This window comes from Strongylocentrotus purpuratus, unplaced genomic scaffold (assembly GCF_000002235.5).
Source record: "Strongylocentrotus purpuratus isolate Spur 01 unplaced genomic scaffold, Spur_5.0 spur5_scaffold_16, whole genome shotgun sequence".
Lineage (NCBI taxonomy): Eukaryota > Metazoa > Echinodermata > Echinoidea > Camarodonta > Strongylocentrotidae > Strongylocentrotus > Strongylocentrotus purpuratus.
Window position 1 is genome coordinate 14,893,946 of NW_022145601.1, and position 19,030 is coordinate 14,912,975.

General features: G+C 40.1%; 1 protein-coding gene across 4 annotated transcripts; it reads left to right on the forward strand.

Annotated features, from left to right (window-relative positions):
• Window positions 1-1,047: 1,047 nt before the first annotated feature.
• On the forward strand, window positions 1,048-19,030 carry LOC753906 (solute carrier organic anion transporter family member 4A1). 4 transcript variants are annotated; one of them, XM_030986873.1, is made up of 11 exons: window positions 1,048-1,068; window positions 3,239-3,588; window positions 3,975-4,449; window positions 5,394-5,490; window positions 6,278-6,399; window positions 7,510-7,770; window positions 8,521-8,719; window positions 10,296-10,440; window positions 11,393-11,571; window positions 14,237-14,301; window positions 14,491-19,030. In XM_030986873.1, exons 2-11 carry the CDS (start codon window positions 3,286-3,288, stop codon window positions 14,739-14,741), a joined length of 2,097 nt encoding a protein of 698 aa, XP_030842733.1. In that variant the 5' UTR covers window positions 1,048-1,068; window positions 3,239-3,285; the 3' UTR covers window positions 14,742-19,030. The 4 variants fall into 4 exon arrangements, with proteins under 4 accessions (XP_030842733.1, XP_030842732.1, XP_030842731.1 ...); XM_030986872.1 differs by lacking the exon at window positions 1,048-1,068 and adding an exon at window positions 1,172-1,290 and having other exon boundaries at window positions 3,236-3,588; XM_030986871.1 differs by lacking the exon at window positions 1,048-1,068 and adding an exon at window positions 1,174-1,290.

Genomic DNA, 19,030 nt, shown 5'->3' on the forward strand with positions numbered 1-19,030 from the left:
CTCGACGCGTCTTAATGAAGTTTCCCCTTGTTGACTCTTAAACCTTGTTTGAATTTAGTTTCCCCGAAAATTTTAAACCTCTGATTTCTTTAGCTGATATTATAGGAAAGTGAAACTTCGAGAAAATACAAGTATTGTAGTTGTAGTCACTCTCGAAGTCGTCACAGCGGATAAGAAGTCACAGTTCGTAGGGAAAAAACTTGTCGGCCGACCGACAATATACATCTCACCGACTTCAGACTTCTGCATTGATATAGTACACGAGGATCGAGCAAGAATACCGACACAGCTGACCCGACACAGCAACATATTTACCCGTGTCTTTCTTGCTCCCTCGACGAGACGACACCACCCAACAACCCCCTTCTCTCTTTTACTCCCACTCCTCCTCTCTCAGACTCTTACCTTTCCTCTCTCTTCTCTCTTTCACCCCCCGTTTCTTTTGTTTCCCTTTCACTCTTTTTTCTTCTTTTTTTTTCTTTCTTTTCTTTCTTTTCCTTTCTTTCCTCTCCTCTCCTCCCTCTTTTTCTTTTTTCTCTTTCTTTCTTCTCTTTTCTTTCCTTTCTTTTCCTTTCTTTCCTTTCTTTTCCTTTCTTTCTTTTCCTTTTTTCTTTTCTTTCCCTTTCCCTCTCTTTTTTCCCTCTCTTTTTTCCCTCCCCCTTTTCTCTTTTTCCCGACGGCAGCGCAAGTTTACCGACAATATCCTGACAGGTGGGGGTGTCGTACCCCCCCCCCATACCTCCCTTTGGCGACGCCCCTGCCCCCCACCCCCATTCAACCAAAGGCCTATCTATCTCGACCGTGACCTCCCCGACGAAATACCACAGATGAATTCTAGAGACATCTCCCGATTTAAAGTCATGAATGCGCACAGAAGTACTGAGCCATTGAAGGAGTGAATTTTAATGAGGATTTGCAAAATCCTAGCGATTAGGAATTAAGAGCCGATTTAGATAAATCTCTTCAGAGGGCTTAATAATGAAAGTAGTTTTACAAAAGGTATTAAAGAGTGATATACATGAAGACACTTTAGATTCCAGTTCCACAGCCTTCTAGAGTTACAAAGAGGTAAGTCGCCTGTTGCAGACTTTCATTCTTCTTTAACATGCAACCTTTATTCTAAACAGGATTTGCAACATATCCTAGCGATTGGAGATTATTAAGAGCTGATTTAGATAAATCTCTTCAGAGGGCTTAATAGTGAAAGTAGTTTTACAAAAGTTATCAAAGAGTGATATACATGAAGACACTTTAGATTCCAGTTCCACAGCCTTCTAGAGTTACACAGAGGTAAGTCACCTGTTGCAGACTATCATTCTTCTGTAACACGTAACCTTTATTCTAAATTGCTTTTGGTAAAAATATCATAACATCAAAGTCGATTCCAATTTGTAATATTGGTAACCCTTTCAACTCAAACGTAATTATGATAATTCAGGTTTTAAGGCTTTTATCGTTGCCTATTTTCAAAATATTTTCCCCCTATTTTCTTTGATTGTTTGGCTACTCAACATTATTTTTGTCTGTTTATCTGCTACCATTACCATATATCAGTTTAGAAATTTGACGATCTTGACCACTACTTTCTCTTAGTTTATTTTGGTATTGTATTGATGGAAAGTTATCATTTTTGTCATCTTTATTACCATAATTATTGTACTTGTCATATCTGTTCGTTTGGCTCACTGTTGTATATATACTGTATTTATAACTGTTTTGTATAATTTGTAAACATGATCAGTTTTGGTCCTTGGATCTTTGAATCATGTATGTTTATATGTCTTTTTAACATCAACAGGGAAAAAAAGTGGTAAAACTTTCAAAATAATTTCATGAGTTTAATATGCCCCAATCACACCGACGTGACCGACACCAAACCGATAATAGACAGAACGAAATATTACTTTACACCGAATGGCCAACGTTCTGTTGGTTTGGAGTCTGTCTGGCGGTGTGACAGAGCTAGATCGAGTTATGAGAAGATGTTGAATTTTCGGCATTGGTCGACCGTCTGCATGCATTGAATTGAATTGAATTGAAAATTTATTGTCCCTTACGGGAAATTCTTTTTTCACTGGTTTAACAGTCTTTGTACATATATACATAATACAGGAACAATACATAATACAATAATTATCAAATGTACATCGTTACAAACGTAGTTACATTTTGAAAGTGATTGTTGCAATGGAAACGGAACAAAACGAATACATGATTGCAGTATTACATAAACATGGCATTCCAGGTGAAAAATTCGAACATTAAGCTCGCTGTTTATTTGAGAATATAGGTGAGTTTAATATTATGAGCCCTAGCGAAAATTATACCATGATAACGTATTATTTGGATTAATATCACTTCTTCATTTAGTGAAGAATATATCATGTTGTAAATTAAAAGCGTAGGAGAGGCAGACCAAGTTCTGGCTTCAGCTGCAGTTAATTAGTCGTCAAAAATCACAAACCCTTTCATCAACAAGACATACTAGAGTCTAGAGGAGCTCGCTTGCTCCCTGGGATATATGTGACTGTCGTGCTGACATTTTCCTTTTTATGTTTTATAAACAAACATACCTTCTGTGCTCCTCTAATATGTCTTTTTGCGTGCTGAATAAGTCATTGACTCAAATAGATTTGGGAACATTGAATGGACAAAGATTGAACATTTAATTGAAAATTCAAAAGCACTCTTTGAAAAAAGATTATTTGAAAAAGATTACTTTGAATATGTAGTAATGTGAGATTGTTGCCTCCTGTGGCTGGACCTGGGTTTGGTGCAGGCTATTGTTCAGTGTGCACTCAGGTCTCTCTTGCAATGGCTTGAGTGCACGCTGGACAACGACCTGGGCTTGAGTTCGGTTGCAGGAGGTGACAGCTTTCACATGACCTGAGAAGACATTACAGCAGAGAAGTCACAAGTGGTGCACGTGCATAGTGGGCAATTTGAGTTACATGACCACAAAGACTGTATTGTACAAGGGCGTACGTTGAAGACAAGCCTCTTTTATATATTGTGGGCGGGGCTGTTTTGTTGCCTTCAAAATAAAATAACCTTCCATCAACTGCGAAGCGTCTAAGAGTGAATTTATTGGCCTTTCTTTCAAATACATATCATAAATCGGATTCCAAATTACTTTGACATCCTCCAACTTATAAAATGTGCAAACTTCAGCCTGATGCCAGTTTTAACTGTTTAAATGATAATAACCGTCAGATGTATTTATGATTATACCAAGTAGGCGTAATTCGATCAATCCACGGAGACCATTGATCACCGCACTACACGATGGGAGACGAGGTCGGAGTTCGTCACAAACTTGGTACGAGTTTGTCGCAGGTAGCCCTACACGACCGCGACATCCTTCAAGAGATGCACGATGTCGAAATGGACAACGACCGCGCATCTGGAAGTCACGAAAAGCACGGGATGAACGGCCAAACCGACATCAACGGCGGCGTCAGATCACCGGACAATGTCGGAAGAGCTGACTTGATCTGTGGATGGTTGGGTTGTCGACCACGGTGGATTCAGAAGATGTGTACCGCTAGGTGGCTTCTCGTCGTCATGTGTCTTGGCACATTTTTTCAGGTCAGATCGGATTTCATTTTTCTTTAACCCTCCCCCTACCAGAACAAAAAGAAATGCCTGGGCAAAATCCGTCCTACGCCCCGTGTTGTCGCCGCAACTATAGTTTCGAAGATCTTATTTTGTTTGCGCCGTGAAAATATTGACTTTTCGACTTTTCCCAAAAGAATAGAGTATATAAATTTGAGATTTAAAATGGCATCTTCCAGTTATAAATCAAATTATCGTTAGTCTGGGATTATCATTCATTTGTTCACATTACTATTAAGGAATACATTTACAACGGCTTGGTTTACAAGTCAAAATGCTCCCCCCCCCCCAAAAAAAAAAGCGGGAAAAAATGAAAGGAAACGTAAACAAAGCTAATTATTTTATTACTTGTTTGACAGGGTTTTTTCGTCAGCGGTTTCCTCCCAAGCTCGATCACTTCCCTGGAGCGTCGTTTCGGCTTCTCCAGTCAGCAGACCGGCCTCCTGATCAGCATCTACGAAATCGTCAGCGTCTTCTTAGTCCTCTTCGTCTGTTACCTCGGTGATCGAGGTCACAAACTCCGATGGGTCTCAGTAGGGTGTGTCCTGATCGCCATCGCCGCCTGTCTCTTCGCCCTCCCACACTTCACCACGCCGACGTATTCCTACGCCAGTGCCGGTCCCAGTTACTTCTGCACTATCGGCAACACATCGGTTGATGAATGTTCGAGTACGACATCGACGACCACGACGACGAGTTCGGATTTGTTCAATTACTACTACGTGTTCGTGGCAGCCATGGTAGTAGGAGCTATAGGGGCCCTGCCGATGTATACACTCGGACTTACAGCCCTAGACGAGTCAGTTACGAGTTCCAACAATGGCATCTACATTGGTACGTAGTTTCACTGGCAGGTTAAAGCCCACCGCACACATTACGATCCGACTTTTGACAAATTTGCAATATCAATTGATATGATTATTCAAATAAGTAAACATTTCTAATTAAAGTTGTTCTGAATTTGTTATGTGAATCTTAAAATCGAATTTTCTCGATATATTATAAATCTCCATGTAGGAAGAAAACCCATAACAACTCTGATATGAACCCTAATTACGTCAGACCAGTGGTGTGATTGTATACGACTTCAAGCCGACTTAGCCTTAATTTCGCCTTGAAGTCTTACCATTCAGAAATTGACAATTTTTGTATTATTCATATCTTTATTCAGAAACTCAGTGAAGAATAGTATACAGTCAAACCTGTCTATAGCGACGGCCCAAGGGAAACACAAAAAGTGGCCTTTGTAGACAGATGGTCTTGCAGACAGGTTCCATTAGTACATGGTTCAATGAGAAACCTTTTTCAAGGGAAACAGCAAATGTGGCCTTTGTAGACAGGTTGGTCACTAAAGCAGGTTTGACTGTATATATTTTAATGTCCATATCTACTGTAGATGCAATTTATTATAAAATCGTAATACAGTCGAATTGTACGGTGTGCGGTGAGCTTTACAGGAGCCGGGGCGGGGTCAGCTACTTTTTGGACCTATCTCGGGATCATGAAATAATGTGCGTCAGTGTGAGGTGCATGACATAGTAACGGAACATTTTGCATAACAACTTTTTTTAATTATTTCTAATTATTTTTTTTAATAAATATTATTAATTGTTATTAATATATATATATTTTTGTAAATATATAGAACCAACGTGTAAGGGAACCAGATGATTTGGTTTCATCTTTGAAATTCCTTCCTTATTGTAATTGATCCTGTAAGATGTGAAATCTAACTATGGAATTGATCTTCTAAACTCACAATTCTCACGGATGTATAGGTATATTCTACGCTGTGGCAACTTTAGGTCCAGGATGTGGCTTCTTGGTTGCTGGTGTGTGCCTGTCTTACTTTACGGAGCTACGCATACCAGAAGGGTAAGACACCTATAAAATATCTTCAGCAAGACATGTTACGTCAACATTATGTACTTTGCACACGAGGCGTTATTTTGCTGACGCAGGACGGCGTTCCCGACTGGCGTACAGTGGTCTTGATCTTGACGCAGAATAGGGACTTTTAGATGTGCACAACGACAACGTGGATTGCTACGATCGACGTCCTTTTACTGCACTGCCTTGAATGGACGTCACACGTATCAGTCCACGGAAATCTAAAAGTCCCTAATGTTAGAGTGAACTGTACAAAAGGAAATGCACAATGTTTTGATTCACTGTTGTATTAGCGCAGGTAGTATAACACAATCGAAGTGACGCCTTGTGTGCATCTGGCACTAGCCTAAACATTACACAATATTATTAGCCAAAATATAATGCACTTGTTTCAAGAAGTGTTTTGTTAACTTGAGCATTGTGATCTACTACATTTTTCGAAATCTTCATTTTATAAGATGTATGGGGTATGGTGTGGCCCTCACCCTGAAATCAACAATATGCAGTACACTAAAGGCAGTCACTTTGCAATTTTTCATTTTGTATATTACGTCATCTAATATACTTTGACGCAGCTTCATTTTACTGACGCAACACAAACTGCGTCAGTCGTACAATGAATAATACAAGTACAAACATTGCGTTGAACTATTTGCGATTTTGCTCATTAACATCACAAGCTTGTTTTAGGTCAGGTAATGGCGCAATCGAAATAACGCCTCGTGCGCGATGGAGCAGAAATTAAAAATATTTGTTTCCTATGGTGCCACAGGCTTAATCTATCGCCCCTTGATCCTGGTTGGGTAGGTGCTTGGTGGATTGGTTTCATCATATCTTTCGTCATGCTCCTCATCACCGCCGTACCTATGAGTCTTTTCCCTCGTGAATTGCCTAGTAAGTTGCATTAATATTCGTTTGTTTTAATTCCAATGAATTATAAGCCACATCAAGGACACCGCACACCTTACGATCCGACTGTTCTGCGAGTCACATCATCCTGACAAGCGTTTTGACGTCATATCTCCCCTCACTCAGTCGCAGAAGAAAAGCAGACCAGTTTAATACTGACCAGGCGGATCGTAAGGGGTGCGGAGGCCTTTATAGATGTCAGGTGGATAGCCCATTGCTCCATTGTCATTTCGTATATTGATCTAGCTCATATAATTCATTTTTTCTACAGGCGTACCCAATATATTCACTGAGGGTTCTGTATATTTCTGAACGTTGTGCAAGAACCGTCATTTACTGGCGTATGTCTGCGTCAGCAACACTGTCTCGTGCAATGCTTGACCCCCGTGAAATAGTACAGAAAGTGATAACATGGGCAGTTGAAACATACTAATACTGCAATCGAAATATTCAAATAAATCGAAATAACGTCTCATGAACAACGGGCATAACGAGGAAAGTTCACATGTAGAAGTGCTGTAGTCGAGTAGGTTTTTCACTTGTCTGAAATTGCCATGGTCAAGGGTTTACCGATGCCCTTTGCCACTCTCCACCCAGGTGTTAAAATGGTACCCGATAGGATGCGAAAGTTCATGTGGTTTGATCAGCATCTTTGTGCGTGTAAAATGGCGCCTGATTTGAATATTCTCCAGAGAAGAGGAGAGCGTGCATTACATTTTGAAGAGCATTTGAATCCGAGGGTGTTAAGCGCGGAGAAACGAAGAATTAAGCGATATACAATGTGACTATCATTGTCATTCTGACTAAGGGTCACATTATTTCTTGTGTCACTAGTTAGAAATAGGTAATTGTTAATTAGCATACAGGCAGATATTACAGCAAATATTATAAACGGAAAACAAGTTTGATGATATACAGTAGGCTTGCGGATGCACCATGTGAGAGAGAGATGGAGGATTGAGGAGTCCTGAAAAGGACTCTCGGTAATCTTTCTTGAGGGTGTGTGTCAGTGTTGGTAGTCTTGAAAAAGACTGTTAGTTATCTTGATTAGTTTGATGATGTTTTATCAGGGTTCATGGTAACTTGTTTCTTCAGCCACCGCAAAGATTCGAGCTGAGAAGGAAGACCAGTCACACAAGAACGCTGGGTCAAACGTGACAAGTCAAGCAGGTTTCGGGACTAGACCCACGGACTTCTTCAAAGCTATCAAATACCTGTTCGTCAACCCCACCTTCATGTTCACCTGTCTCGGTGGCGTTGCCAATACGCTTATCTTTATCTCCTTCGGGACGTTCCTGCCGAAGTTGTTCGAAAACCAGTTTAGTGTATCTGCAAGCTTGGCTACAATACTGACAGGTAAAGTATATATTATATTCGAAAAATATATCATGGTACCAAGAGTTGGAGGGGGGGGCTGACATGTAGTGGTTCATTCATTTGACTCTCACTCCAATGATTGAGGGTTCGACTCCCAGTCCGGCACTTTTGTCCTTTGGCATGAAATATTATTTATCCTTATTTGCTACTCTCCACCAGGTGTAAATGAATACCTGGGGTAATATTAATTGCAGAGCTCTCAGGATGAACATCACTGGTGCTGATGAGGCTTCCGTGGTAGAATGAAAAATATTATTATTGTTGTTGTTGTTGATGTTGATGTTATCATTATTATTAGGGTAACATACAAGGTACTCTCTAAAATAAATCGAGTGATCACGGACGTCACTCCTCTGGAGAGTGAAAAGTAGTGAAAATAGAGTGAACATTCACTGTTCTTTTCTTAGAGAGCACTCCAAAGTCAATCGATATTCACTCCTAAACAAGTGATCACGGACGTCACTCCCATGAAAGTGAAAATAGAGTGAACATTCAGTCTTTTTTTTAGAGCGTAAGGAACCAGCGGCAAAGCGTAGGCATTGTCATCGAGAGGAGCACTGAGGGCGGGGGGGGGGGGGGGTGGGGGAATATCGGAGAACTGCCATAATTATGTGGAGTGCTTTTCCCCACGATATATTTGGCCTGAGGGCCCATTGATTTGTGATCTGCACAACCTACTTGGAATATTGAAACCGTCTTCATCCCTCTTCGTGTGTTTATTTCATCAAGGTATCATCGTGGTCATCGGCGGTATCCTAGGAACACTGAACGGTGGTCTGATCATGCGCAGATTAAAGCTGAAAGTCAAAGGTATGCTTCGGCTGATAATCGTCTGCAACATTTTGGCTGTATTGCTGTCCCTCGTCACCCTCTGGCAATGCCCAGGAGCAAAACTGGCGGGAGTCACTGCTTCATATGATGACACGGAGTAAGTCCACCCCACCTTTCATTTACTAATTTGACCATTTTTACAGGCATGAAAAGGGAATTTGTCATCTGAGCAGACAAAGGGAGTGTATCATGGCAAATACTGGTTAACGCCATCTACGTCTTCTTTTGGACAACTGCACGTCAGCGCATGGACTTGATTAACTGGGTCAGCGCGCTAGCGTTCGCGAAACAGACCGAAGTCTTCTCACGCTTCGGGTTCGCGCACGTAATGCTGCGGTCGCGTCGTGCGTAGTCGTATTACACCCGACTGGCCCCGGATGCGAATTTTTTTTCCTACGAACCTTGAGCTCGCGAGGGGAACCTGCGCATGCGCACTCGCGAAGGAAACCAGCGCATGCGCACGTGGAATCCGGTAGGGCGGTCAATAGGGTGATAGTAATTATGCAAAGCCATCTTTCATCAACTCATCGTTAGCTCAATCGGTAAGGACAGCGTGTTACTAATAGAACTTTGGAGTTGCCGTGAGGGTCAAATCTCAGTTTATTTAGTTTTTTTACCTTTATAAATAGTGAGGCAAAGCAATAAATAATCAAAGTCTAATTGTTTGGGACCTCTTTGCATGCGTCAAGTATAACAGTTCGTATGTGAGCATGCGCCAGGTATAAAAGTTCGTAGGAAAAAAAGTTCGCGCCCCGGATAGGGCCAAGGGAAAGACACATAAGGGACTTTTAGATTTGCACTGACTGCAACGTGTGACGTCATTTTAAGGCACTGCGCATGCGACGTCTCAGTCGGCGATCGAGAATGCGTCAACCTTGATTTTCCTAAATCTAGTACATACATACATATTGATATTTATATAGCGCCTTTACATGCTCAAGGTACTAGTTTGCCGCGTGCGCATAAAATATACAGTTCCTCAGGTAGACAAATGAACATCCCTTCCCTGCTATTATGTAAAAATGTGTAGAACAGGTGTCACATGCATATTCACCTGTTCTATACATTTTTACATAATAGCAGTGAAGGGATGTTCTCTTGTTGAGGGTAGAATGAGGAACTGTATATTTTGTCCTCTTTCTTTGTCCGTGATGTTCATAATGTTACTTCCTGGATTTCTAATTGAAGTCAACATGGGCAGTTAAGTACGTTGACACGCATGATCAGTCGGCGTTCGTCGTGTTCTCGTCCACTCATTCTAAAAGTCCCTAATGTCTCGTCATGATCGACACACTCCCTTTAACTTAGAAATATATCTAATTTTAGGTACATCTTGAGTGTCTTCTCTTGTTCACTGTCGTCTAACTGCTGTCGATATGGGTGATATAATATATTTGCATTAAAAAATCTTCACGAGCAAGCACGAGAACACACACGTTTCAAGATGCATTGCGACCTGTGTTTCCAAGTGTATTCGCCCCTTCAACAAACCTATTATTGGTTTGGGTTAGGGGTGGAGGGGTTCTATCAACATAAAAAAAAATAACGGTCCAAACAATGATTTGCTGTTTGTACAAATGGAGACAAAAACGACAGTATAAAAACCCTTCATTAGATTTTCCAATATTTAAACAAAAAAATGTATGTGTGTTTGTTCCTCCTTTTTGTTCCAGGCTTACCGCCACCAACGTCACTCATTCCTGTAACGCGGGATGTTCCTGCGCAGAGGACATATATATCCCGGTGTGCGCAGATGGTGATACCATGGAATATTTGTCACCGTGCCATGCAGGATGCATATGGGGATTTTTTAATGGGGTAAGTCAAGATTTAGAATGCAATTAGGGGCTGACATGGACTTGCATTTGCTCCAGGATTCATTGACATATTTGTCAAAAACCAGTGGCATCTCTATAAGGGGCACCCCTATCTAGTTATTTACCTGAAATATAATATTCATTTGTAGTCGGCAAATTTGATTGTATAAATCACATCGTCACATATGAAGGCAACTTCATTTTATTCAAGCATGGAGTTACTTCCTGACGGCAATATTAAAGTAGAGTTTGAAAGCTGGAAAATTTCAGCCCATCGGCAAATGAAAAAACCCTGAGTATCTTTGGGGTTTGTCGTTTAAAATATTCTTAACCTTCGTCGGCAAACTTACATGGGTCCAGGGGCGGCGATCCAGGGGGACGGGGGGACACGTCCCCCCCCCCCCAAAAAAAAAAAAAAAAAAAAAAAAATTGTTTGGGGGGATCGTCCCCCCCCCCCCGGTAAAATTTGAAAAATGCAAAAAAAAAATGTATAGCAAGTACTGAATAATGACTGCAACACACGTTTAGGCTCTGGAGGGCCCAAGAGAGAGTGCAGCGATTAGACTTATAAAAGTGCACACAAAAAAAATCGCGTTTCGTCCACCTCGGTCATGAAAAGAAATCGCCGCCCCTACCTGCATGGGTCACAGTCATATCCGGCAAATTTTGTCCGACATCCCCACAACTAAATGGTCTAGTGACGCTCCTGATCGCGATGCCATTAGGTGAAAACTAGAAGGAAAAAAATTATCTTTAAACTTCATATTATAGTCTTGTCACATCACATCACCTTATAATTTCGCAGAGACGATGCTTATGTTGTTGATTTTTAAAAGGACCTTCTCGATTACATTTTCCAAAACTATGTAACTAGAACAAAAGAAAGCTAGATGTGAAGTTAAATAAATTAAACAATAATTGGCAGTCACCTCTTATCTTGTCTTTCCCCCTAGACTTTCATTGGCTGTTCTTGTTTGGCGGAGACCGGCCTAGCGGAGTCGACAACGGCTACCTTTGGTGCGTGTTCATCGTCCTGCCCGTATTACTATCCATTCGTGTATGCCGCAGTCTTTATCGTCCTGATCATCATCACCTTCACCACTGCCATCCCAGAGCTCAACGTCCTCTTAAGGTATAAGATTCTGAGATATTTATCTGGAGGCCGGGCGACACCCCCCGAGAACGACAGTTCACAAGAATGTCGATCTTGCAGTTTTACTGAAGCATTATACGAGGAATCTTAGGACGACAGCCCGAAGCAATGCCGTTAATGCCGTCCCACTGGAAAGTAGTGCTGACTACGGGGTATTTAAATGAGCTTGCCACTCCGTACTCGCTCGACTCCCGACATTAGGGACTTTTAGATTGAGTGGACGAGAACACGACGAACACCGGCTGATCATGCGTGTCAACGTACTCAACTGCCCATGTTGACTACAATTAGAAATCTTTTAGATTGCACTCGAAGATATACATGCATGCAGGAAGTAACACTAAATGAACATGACGGACAAAGAAAGAGGACAAAATATACAGTTCCTCATTCTACCCTCAACAATAGGCCATTTTCGTAATGTAACCAAATGTAATGCATAAGCCTTTGTGAATTGCCTCAATCCCGCCCCCCCCCCCCCCACTCAGTGTTATTTAGGGTACGCATATGCTTGTTCCCTCTTTTTGAAAGCACACCCTATCTGAGGACTGCCAACATTTCCGAACTCCCCTTTCGCGGGCTTTTCCTGCCTTAGAGACCCCCCTAAATCATGAAAAATTATCAATGTACCCCCTTAAATTCGGAAGAATTTCTCAGGAGTCCAAAGAGATGAGAGAAAAAAAACACACCCCCTTTTTAAAGAAATCTCCGGGTGAAAAGTTAATACACCCCTTTTTTTTTACAATTCTCGGGCCGGACTTTGTCGCACGAAAAGTACCCTTTACCGGACATTTTGGTAACACGCATGGGGTCCCGTCCGTTCTCGGAGTGGGGGGGGGGGGGGGGGGGGGCTCAATACACATTATTTCATTCACCTGATAAGAATAATAGAATTTCAATAGTCAGAATGCAAACTGCATATATTGAGTGTTGCTAGGTAGGTCAAGCCATAATGTTTGTCCTACCTGGCAACAACTAATGTATGCAGTTCGAATTCTGTCTATCGAAATACTATTATTCTCATCAGGTGAATGAAATAATATGTATTGACTATTGAGGCACTTCACAAAGACTTATGCATTAAGTTTGGTTACATTACGAAAACGGCCTATTGCTGTGGTAGAACATCCCTTCACTGCTATTATGTAAAAATGTGAAGAACAGGTGAATATGTATGTGACACCTGTTCTTCACATTTTTACATAATAGCAGGGAAGGGATGTTCCTTTGTCTACCTGAGGAACTGTATATTTTATGCGCACGCGGCATATACTTGTAGTAGTACCGTACTAGATTTAGGAAAATCAAGGTTGACGCATTCTCGATCGCCGACTGAGACGACATGACGTATGCGCAGTGCCTTTAAATGACGTCACACGTTGCAGTCAAAGCTGTCGACGTGCAAATCTAAAAGTCCCTAGTAATACAGCTGAATACCGTCGTAGGTTTGGGTGCTACGCGGAAATTTTCGCTCTGAGTTCGAACCCCCCCCCCCCCTCCCCCCTGCGAAGATTAGCGTTGTAGAAGGACGCGTCGCCGGTTGCGAAAACTCGCCAATTTGAGGGTGCATGGGACCGACGACCGTTGAGATCCACCGACCATGAGACATACTTATTTCATGGTGTACACAATATCACGGGTGTTTTAATCTTTGAACATTGACCTAACTGATCGTGTTGTAAAATCCGTTACGAAACAATCTTATTCTCAATCTTAATCCTTTTCTGTTTTCGTCCCACTATTTATGATAGCTGCGAAAAGCTCTTTACGTCTTTGGCATTTCAATACATAGGACTTTGATAAACGATTCACTTTCACCCATAGAATCTTCCTTTCCAATAATGATATACTGTAAAACTTTCTTCTTTTTTTTCCCCAAAGAAATTTTGTATTTAATCATTGTTGAGCAAGGACAAAACAATAGATTTGAATAAAGTACATGTTGTGACATATCGGTAAAACAAACATTGTTACATCAGTTGCACATGACTTGTCTCCATTTATCTAGTAGCACAACAAATTTATTGCGTTTGATAGAAATAACCCGCTCAACTTCATAAAAACGTTTGAGCATCTTCTTAAAAGAATTCAAAGATAGCCGTTCCCTTTATATTTCGCAGAGTATAGTGTTTTGCATATAAAATGACAAAATCAAAGATAGATTGCGTACCGTCTGGGAAACCAAACAAAAAGGATTTTCTTTATTTCAAAAGTACTAGGTCATATTTGCCGCGGCGGCCGTGCGGTTACATACGGTAGCGGTTACATACGGTAGCGGTCACATAGGGTAGCCGCACGGCGTATTTGAATTTGTGGAGACAGAAAATCTGCGACTGCGACTGCCATGGCTACGGCATGTCAAATCGCTACGGCGAACCAAGAAATGAAAATAGTTATAACTCCGCGTCATAATCCCACGGCGACCCGTACGGCCTGTAAAGATAGGGATACGCCCTAGGGTGACCCTGAGGCCACCGCAGATTCCTTGCGGTCGCCGCAATTATCTCTCGAATTCGGGGGCGTACGGCCGCCGTATCCTAGCCGTAGAGAAAATTTGACCTAGACATTAGCATACAGCTTTAATTTGGAAGCCTTCCTGTAAAACTTACAATACCAAATAACATTTGTTCCATCTGTTTTGCAGAAGCGTTCCCGATACCCAGCGATCTATGGCCCTTGGACTGAACTCCCTGCTCTTAAGACTCTTGGGTATATATCTATTTTTATTCATCTTTCTTCCTCTCTCCTATCTAGACTATACTTATCTTTATGGTAATATTATGATATTTTCAACTCTATTCGGCCTCTCGTAACAATGACCTGAAAGCTTGTAAATGTATTTTCTACTTTAACAATTGCGAGACTTAACGATTCCATAACTTTGTCTTTGAACTGTAGGCGCCTTCCCCGGCCCCATTCTGTTCGGAGCGGTCATCGACGGCGCGTGTCTGCTATGGCAGGAAACCTGTGGGACTCGAGGCTCATGCTGGGTCTACGACAATCAGGGTCTGGCATGGAGAATCACCGTCATTGCCGTCGTCCTCAAGCTCGTGGGCGTCCTCTTCTATGTTCTTGCCCTGGCGTTGTACAAGACCGCAGACAAGGACGAAGACACGAAAGGCGATCTCAAAAAGGAAGTTACTCTATAAACGAGCGTATCCGGACACCTACCGCCTGGACATCCATCCCCGGAAAACCACACCCAGTCAGCTTCCCCCCAGACAACTACCCCCTAAGATAGTTGTCCGGTGGTAGTTGTCCTATGGGGTATTTGTTCAAGTTCAAGTTCAAGTTTATTTGTCTTTCTTCCAACATAAATGTAATACAATTTAACAAATGTATAACATGCAAAGTATATAAGAGGAAACACTTATAAGAATAAAGTTCACACAATGCATTTACATGAGAAAACAAAAGAAGAAAAGACGAGGAGACCTAATTAAAGCTTAGCTTGTAGAGGTCAGGTCCCTCAAAAACAATAACATAAACAACAAGAACAGCCTGGTTATATAATAGATTAATAAAAGAAATGTTCGTCAAAGGCGCTAAAGTACTAAAACAAATAACTATAAACAATAACCATATGATTATACACATGGTTTAACTGAGTAATAAAAAAGGGTGGGGAGAAGAGACTATGTACAAAAGGGGGAGATAAGAGCGATCATGATGTGGGATATAAAAAAGAAGAGAGGGGCGGGAGTGGGAAAGAGAGGGAGAGCTCGAGTTGGGGAGAAAGAAAAAAAAAATACTTTCACTGTAAACTGAAAGCTAGCTACAGGCGAGAAAGGAAAGAAAAAGGAAAAGTAAGTCGGCAGTTGCTATACAGTAGTAAATTGGGGAATGGATTAAGTTCAAATATAAATCACGACACTACAGATTAAGAAACAACTAAGTAATTATTCAATAAGTACAATTTCAGTTTACGTTTGAAGACAGATATACTGACAGAATGGCTAATGCTTGAGTCAAGAGTGTTCCAAAACCTTGGTCCAGTGCAAACTAAAGTGTTGAGAGTAAACTTTGTCCTTGCATGGGGTAAGTGGAATGCAGAAGCACCTCTTGTGGCATAATTGTGAATTTGATTGTTTCTCTTGAAAATCTTGGCTAATGCCAGTGGCAGTACACCTGAGTTGAGATCATACATTAAGGAACCCAATTGCATATAATAAATATCTTCTACCTTTAAAATCCTATGATGATAAAAAAGAGGATTTGTATGAGCAAGAAAGTCAGCATTACAGATTGTTCTTATTACCCTCTTTTGAGCCAAGAATATTTTATCTAATTGTGTTATTAGAGATTTGCCCCAAGCAAGCACACCATAATTAATATAAGGTAGAATTAAAGTTGAATACAAGATAAGTAATATGCTTTTAGGAAGAGTAGACTTCAACCTACGAATTACACCAGTATTCCTTGATAATATTTTGCATAGATTATTTACATGAGTTTTCCACTTCAATTGTTCGTCGATATAAAGACCTAAAAATTTAGTTGATGTTACCCTGTCTATCAGAACACCGTTGAACATAATGTCGCCAGGCAACATCTTGAGCGAATTGCTATATATCATATAATTGGTTTTTGTAAGATTAAGAGACAGTTTATTAGCATGAATCCATGAGGTAATATTGCGCAACTCTGAGTTAACTGTTTGCACAAGAACTTGTGCATCTTTGTGTGAAAAAAATATGCTTGAATCATCTGCAAACAAAATAAAGGATAATACATCAGAAGAATATTGAAAATCATTTATATAAAGAATAAATAAAAGAGGACCAAGAAGTGATCCCTGTGGGACTCCACAGCTGACATTTTGTAACTCTGAATCAAAACCATTTATGGATACGAATTGCTGTCTGTCAGCTAAATAGCTCCTGAACCAATCCAGGGCAGCACCCCTGACCCCGTAATGGGATAATTTACATAACAATATTTTGTGATCTACTGTATCAAATGCCTTAGAGTAATCCAAGAATATTCCAAGTGTGTGCATGTGGTTGTCCATAGCATAAGAAACTTTATTGATAAAGTGCAGTATAGCATGGGTGGTAGTATGTTTCTCACGGAAGCCAAATTGAAAGTTGGAAAACATTTTACTTGAATTGAGAAACTTTACAGTTCTCACATAGATAAGTTTTTCAAGAATTTTAGAGAAAGATGTTAATAGGGAAATGGGTCGGTAGTTCGTCAATAGTTTTGGGTCACCCTTCTTAAAAATTGGGACAACCTTTGCCACTTTCATCTCCCTGGGTACAATGCCATTTGTCAGTGACAGATTAAATATATGCACTAATGGCTGTACGATTTCTACTGCTAAGTTTTTAACTAGACTGTTGGAGATAGTATCACAGCCTGGGCTTTTTCCAATCTTCAAAACATGTACTATACTGAGTACTTCTACTTCATTTGTTGGCATTAAAAACAAACTTTGCTGGTTAGGTTCTTTCAAGAAGTCATGGAATGATTTATCACAATTTGGAATACCCTCCGACAAATTCGGACCGATACTACAAAAATAATTATTGAACTTTTCAACAATAGATTTTGTATCATCTACTAATTCTCCATCAATTTGCAGAGATCTTATGCTGGATGTTTTACTGTTGCTTTTAAAAATATTTTTGATTACCTTCCATGTTCCTTTTATATCATTCAAGGTTGCCTGAAACTGAGTGGAATAGTAATTTTTCTTTGAAACACGTAATGTTGTAGTTAAGGTGTTCCGATATCTGGTGTAATTCAAGCGTGACTGTTCTGATTTAGTTGTCTTGTATTTATAATATAGCTTATTTTTCTTATTGATCGATTTCAATAGCGATCTTGTAATCCATGGCATTCGGGGGATCTTCCTGTGATTTCCACTATCTCTTTTACATATAGGTATATTCTCATCATACAGCAGTATAAATTTTCGAAAGAAGTTTTCAAAAGAGCTATCAACATTTTGATCAAGTAAAACATCACTCCAGTCAGTTGCAATTAGGGCTTCCTTAAGCTTTGCAATATTTTCGGGATTGCTCCTACGGGCATGTTTATTTTGCCTAGTAATGAAAGAGGGTTTGCTCAATGGCATCTTGGCATAAATAGGAAAATGGTCCGATAGGTCAGAAATTATGATGCCAGCATCTGGAAAGGGTTGCAAATTAGTGAAGATATTGTCAATGAGAGTAGAGGAATTTTCAGACACTCTTGTAGGTTTAGTGATCAAAGGCATCAAGGAAAAGGACACCAACAGGTTCAAACAGTCATCAATACAGCTATTTCCATCGCAAGTGAGCAGGTTCAGATTATAATCACCCATGAGAAAAATTATCTTGTTATTAAGTAATGGATTTGACAGAATATTGTGTACCTCATCTATAAAGAGATTTAGATTACTTTATGGCGGCCTATAAACGACACCTAAAACAACATTACGTTTTCCTGATATGAAAACATCAACAAATATAGTTTCTAACACATCATTCATAATGGTAAGCTCATGACATATTTGGTAATCCATCACAGATGGAATGTATAAAGCCACCCCTCCACCTCTTTTATCTCGTCTATTATTAGAAACCAAATTATAACCAGGAATTAAATATAAGCTAGTATCGAATTCAGAAGGAAACCAGGTCTCAGAAACACCTATTGCTGTGAATCCTGATATACGCTTGGTGAAAACACTGAAATTTTCAAAATTCTTACACATACTACGTATATTCAAGTGAATTAAAGCAAGTTCATTACTCTCTGAACCACAGACCATATCAAAGAATTGCTTTTCGGTACAATAATTACAATTTATTGTAATTTGATCATCATTTTCATCAGGGGTAGTTGTCGTACGAGGTGGTTGTCCATGGGGGTAGTTGTCCTAGGGGTAGTTGACTGGGGTGGTTATCCGGGGGTGGATGTCCAGGGGGTAGGTGTCCTAGAACCATAAACGAGATCGCCAAGACTTGCAAGAAATCAACCCTAGGCAATTTGAACAGCCATGTCCGTTTCCTTTTGAAATGTGTAAACATTACACTGACATACTAATCTGAGAATGTGGAAAAGATCCCATCGTCTTATTTTCCAGTTCCCTTCCCATTTCTCTTTTCTTTATATTTTACCTTATTTTCCTCTTTGATTAGGGGAGAAAACTAGCCATTAGTAAATTTGTATTTTGTGTAGGTAATGATTGTAACATATTTTTGTATTCTTAATTTTCCCTCTTGATGTTTTTTTTCAATATCAAACTTTATTTATTATTATTATTATTATTTTCCTCGTACAGAGAATTTGTTTTGATATTTCATGCATAATTTACATAATCACTTTAACATTTTAAAAATACTTTTTATAATGGCTATCAACTCGGATGTAGATATGAATTTTGTACTTTTTTAAATATGTATTATCATTGTTGAATCGATATTATATTATAAAGCATCTATATACAATT

Excerpts from the sequence above, each read along its gene's own strand:
- LOC753906 (XM_030986873.1), top strand. The coding sequence starts at position 3,286 with ATGGGAGACGAGGTCGGAGTTCGTCACAAACTTGGTACGAGTTTGTCG. Across the intron at positions 5,491-6,277 it reads GAGCTACGCATACCAGAAGG|GCTTAATCTATCGCCCCTTG; the intron begins GTAAGACACCTA and ends ATGGTGCCACAG. Across the intron at positions 7,771-8,520 it reads CTTGGCTACAATACTGACAG|GTATCATCGTGGTCATCGGC; the intron begins GTAAAGTATATA and ends TATTTCATCAAG.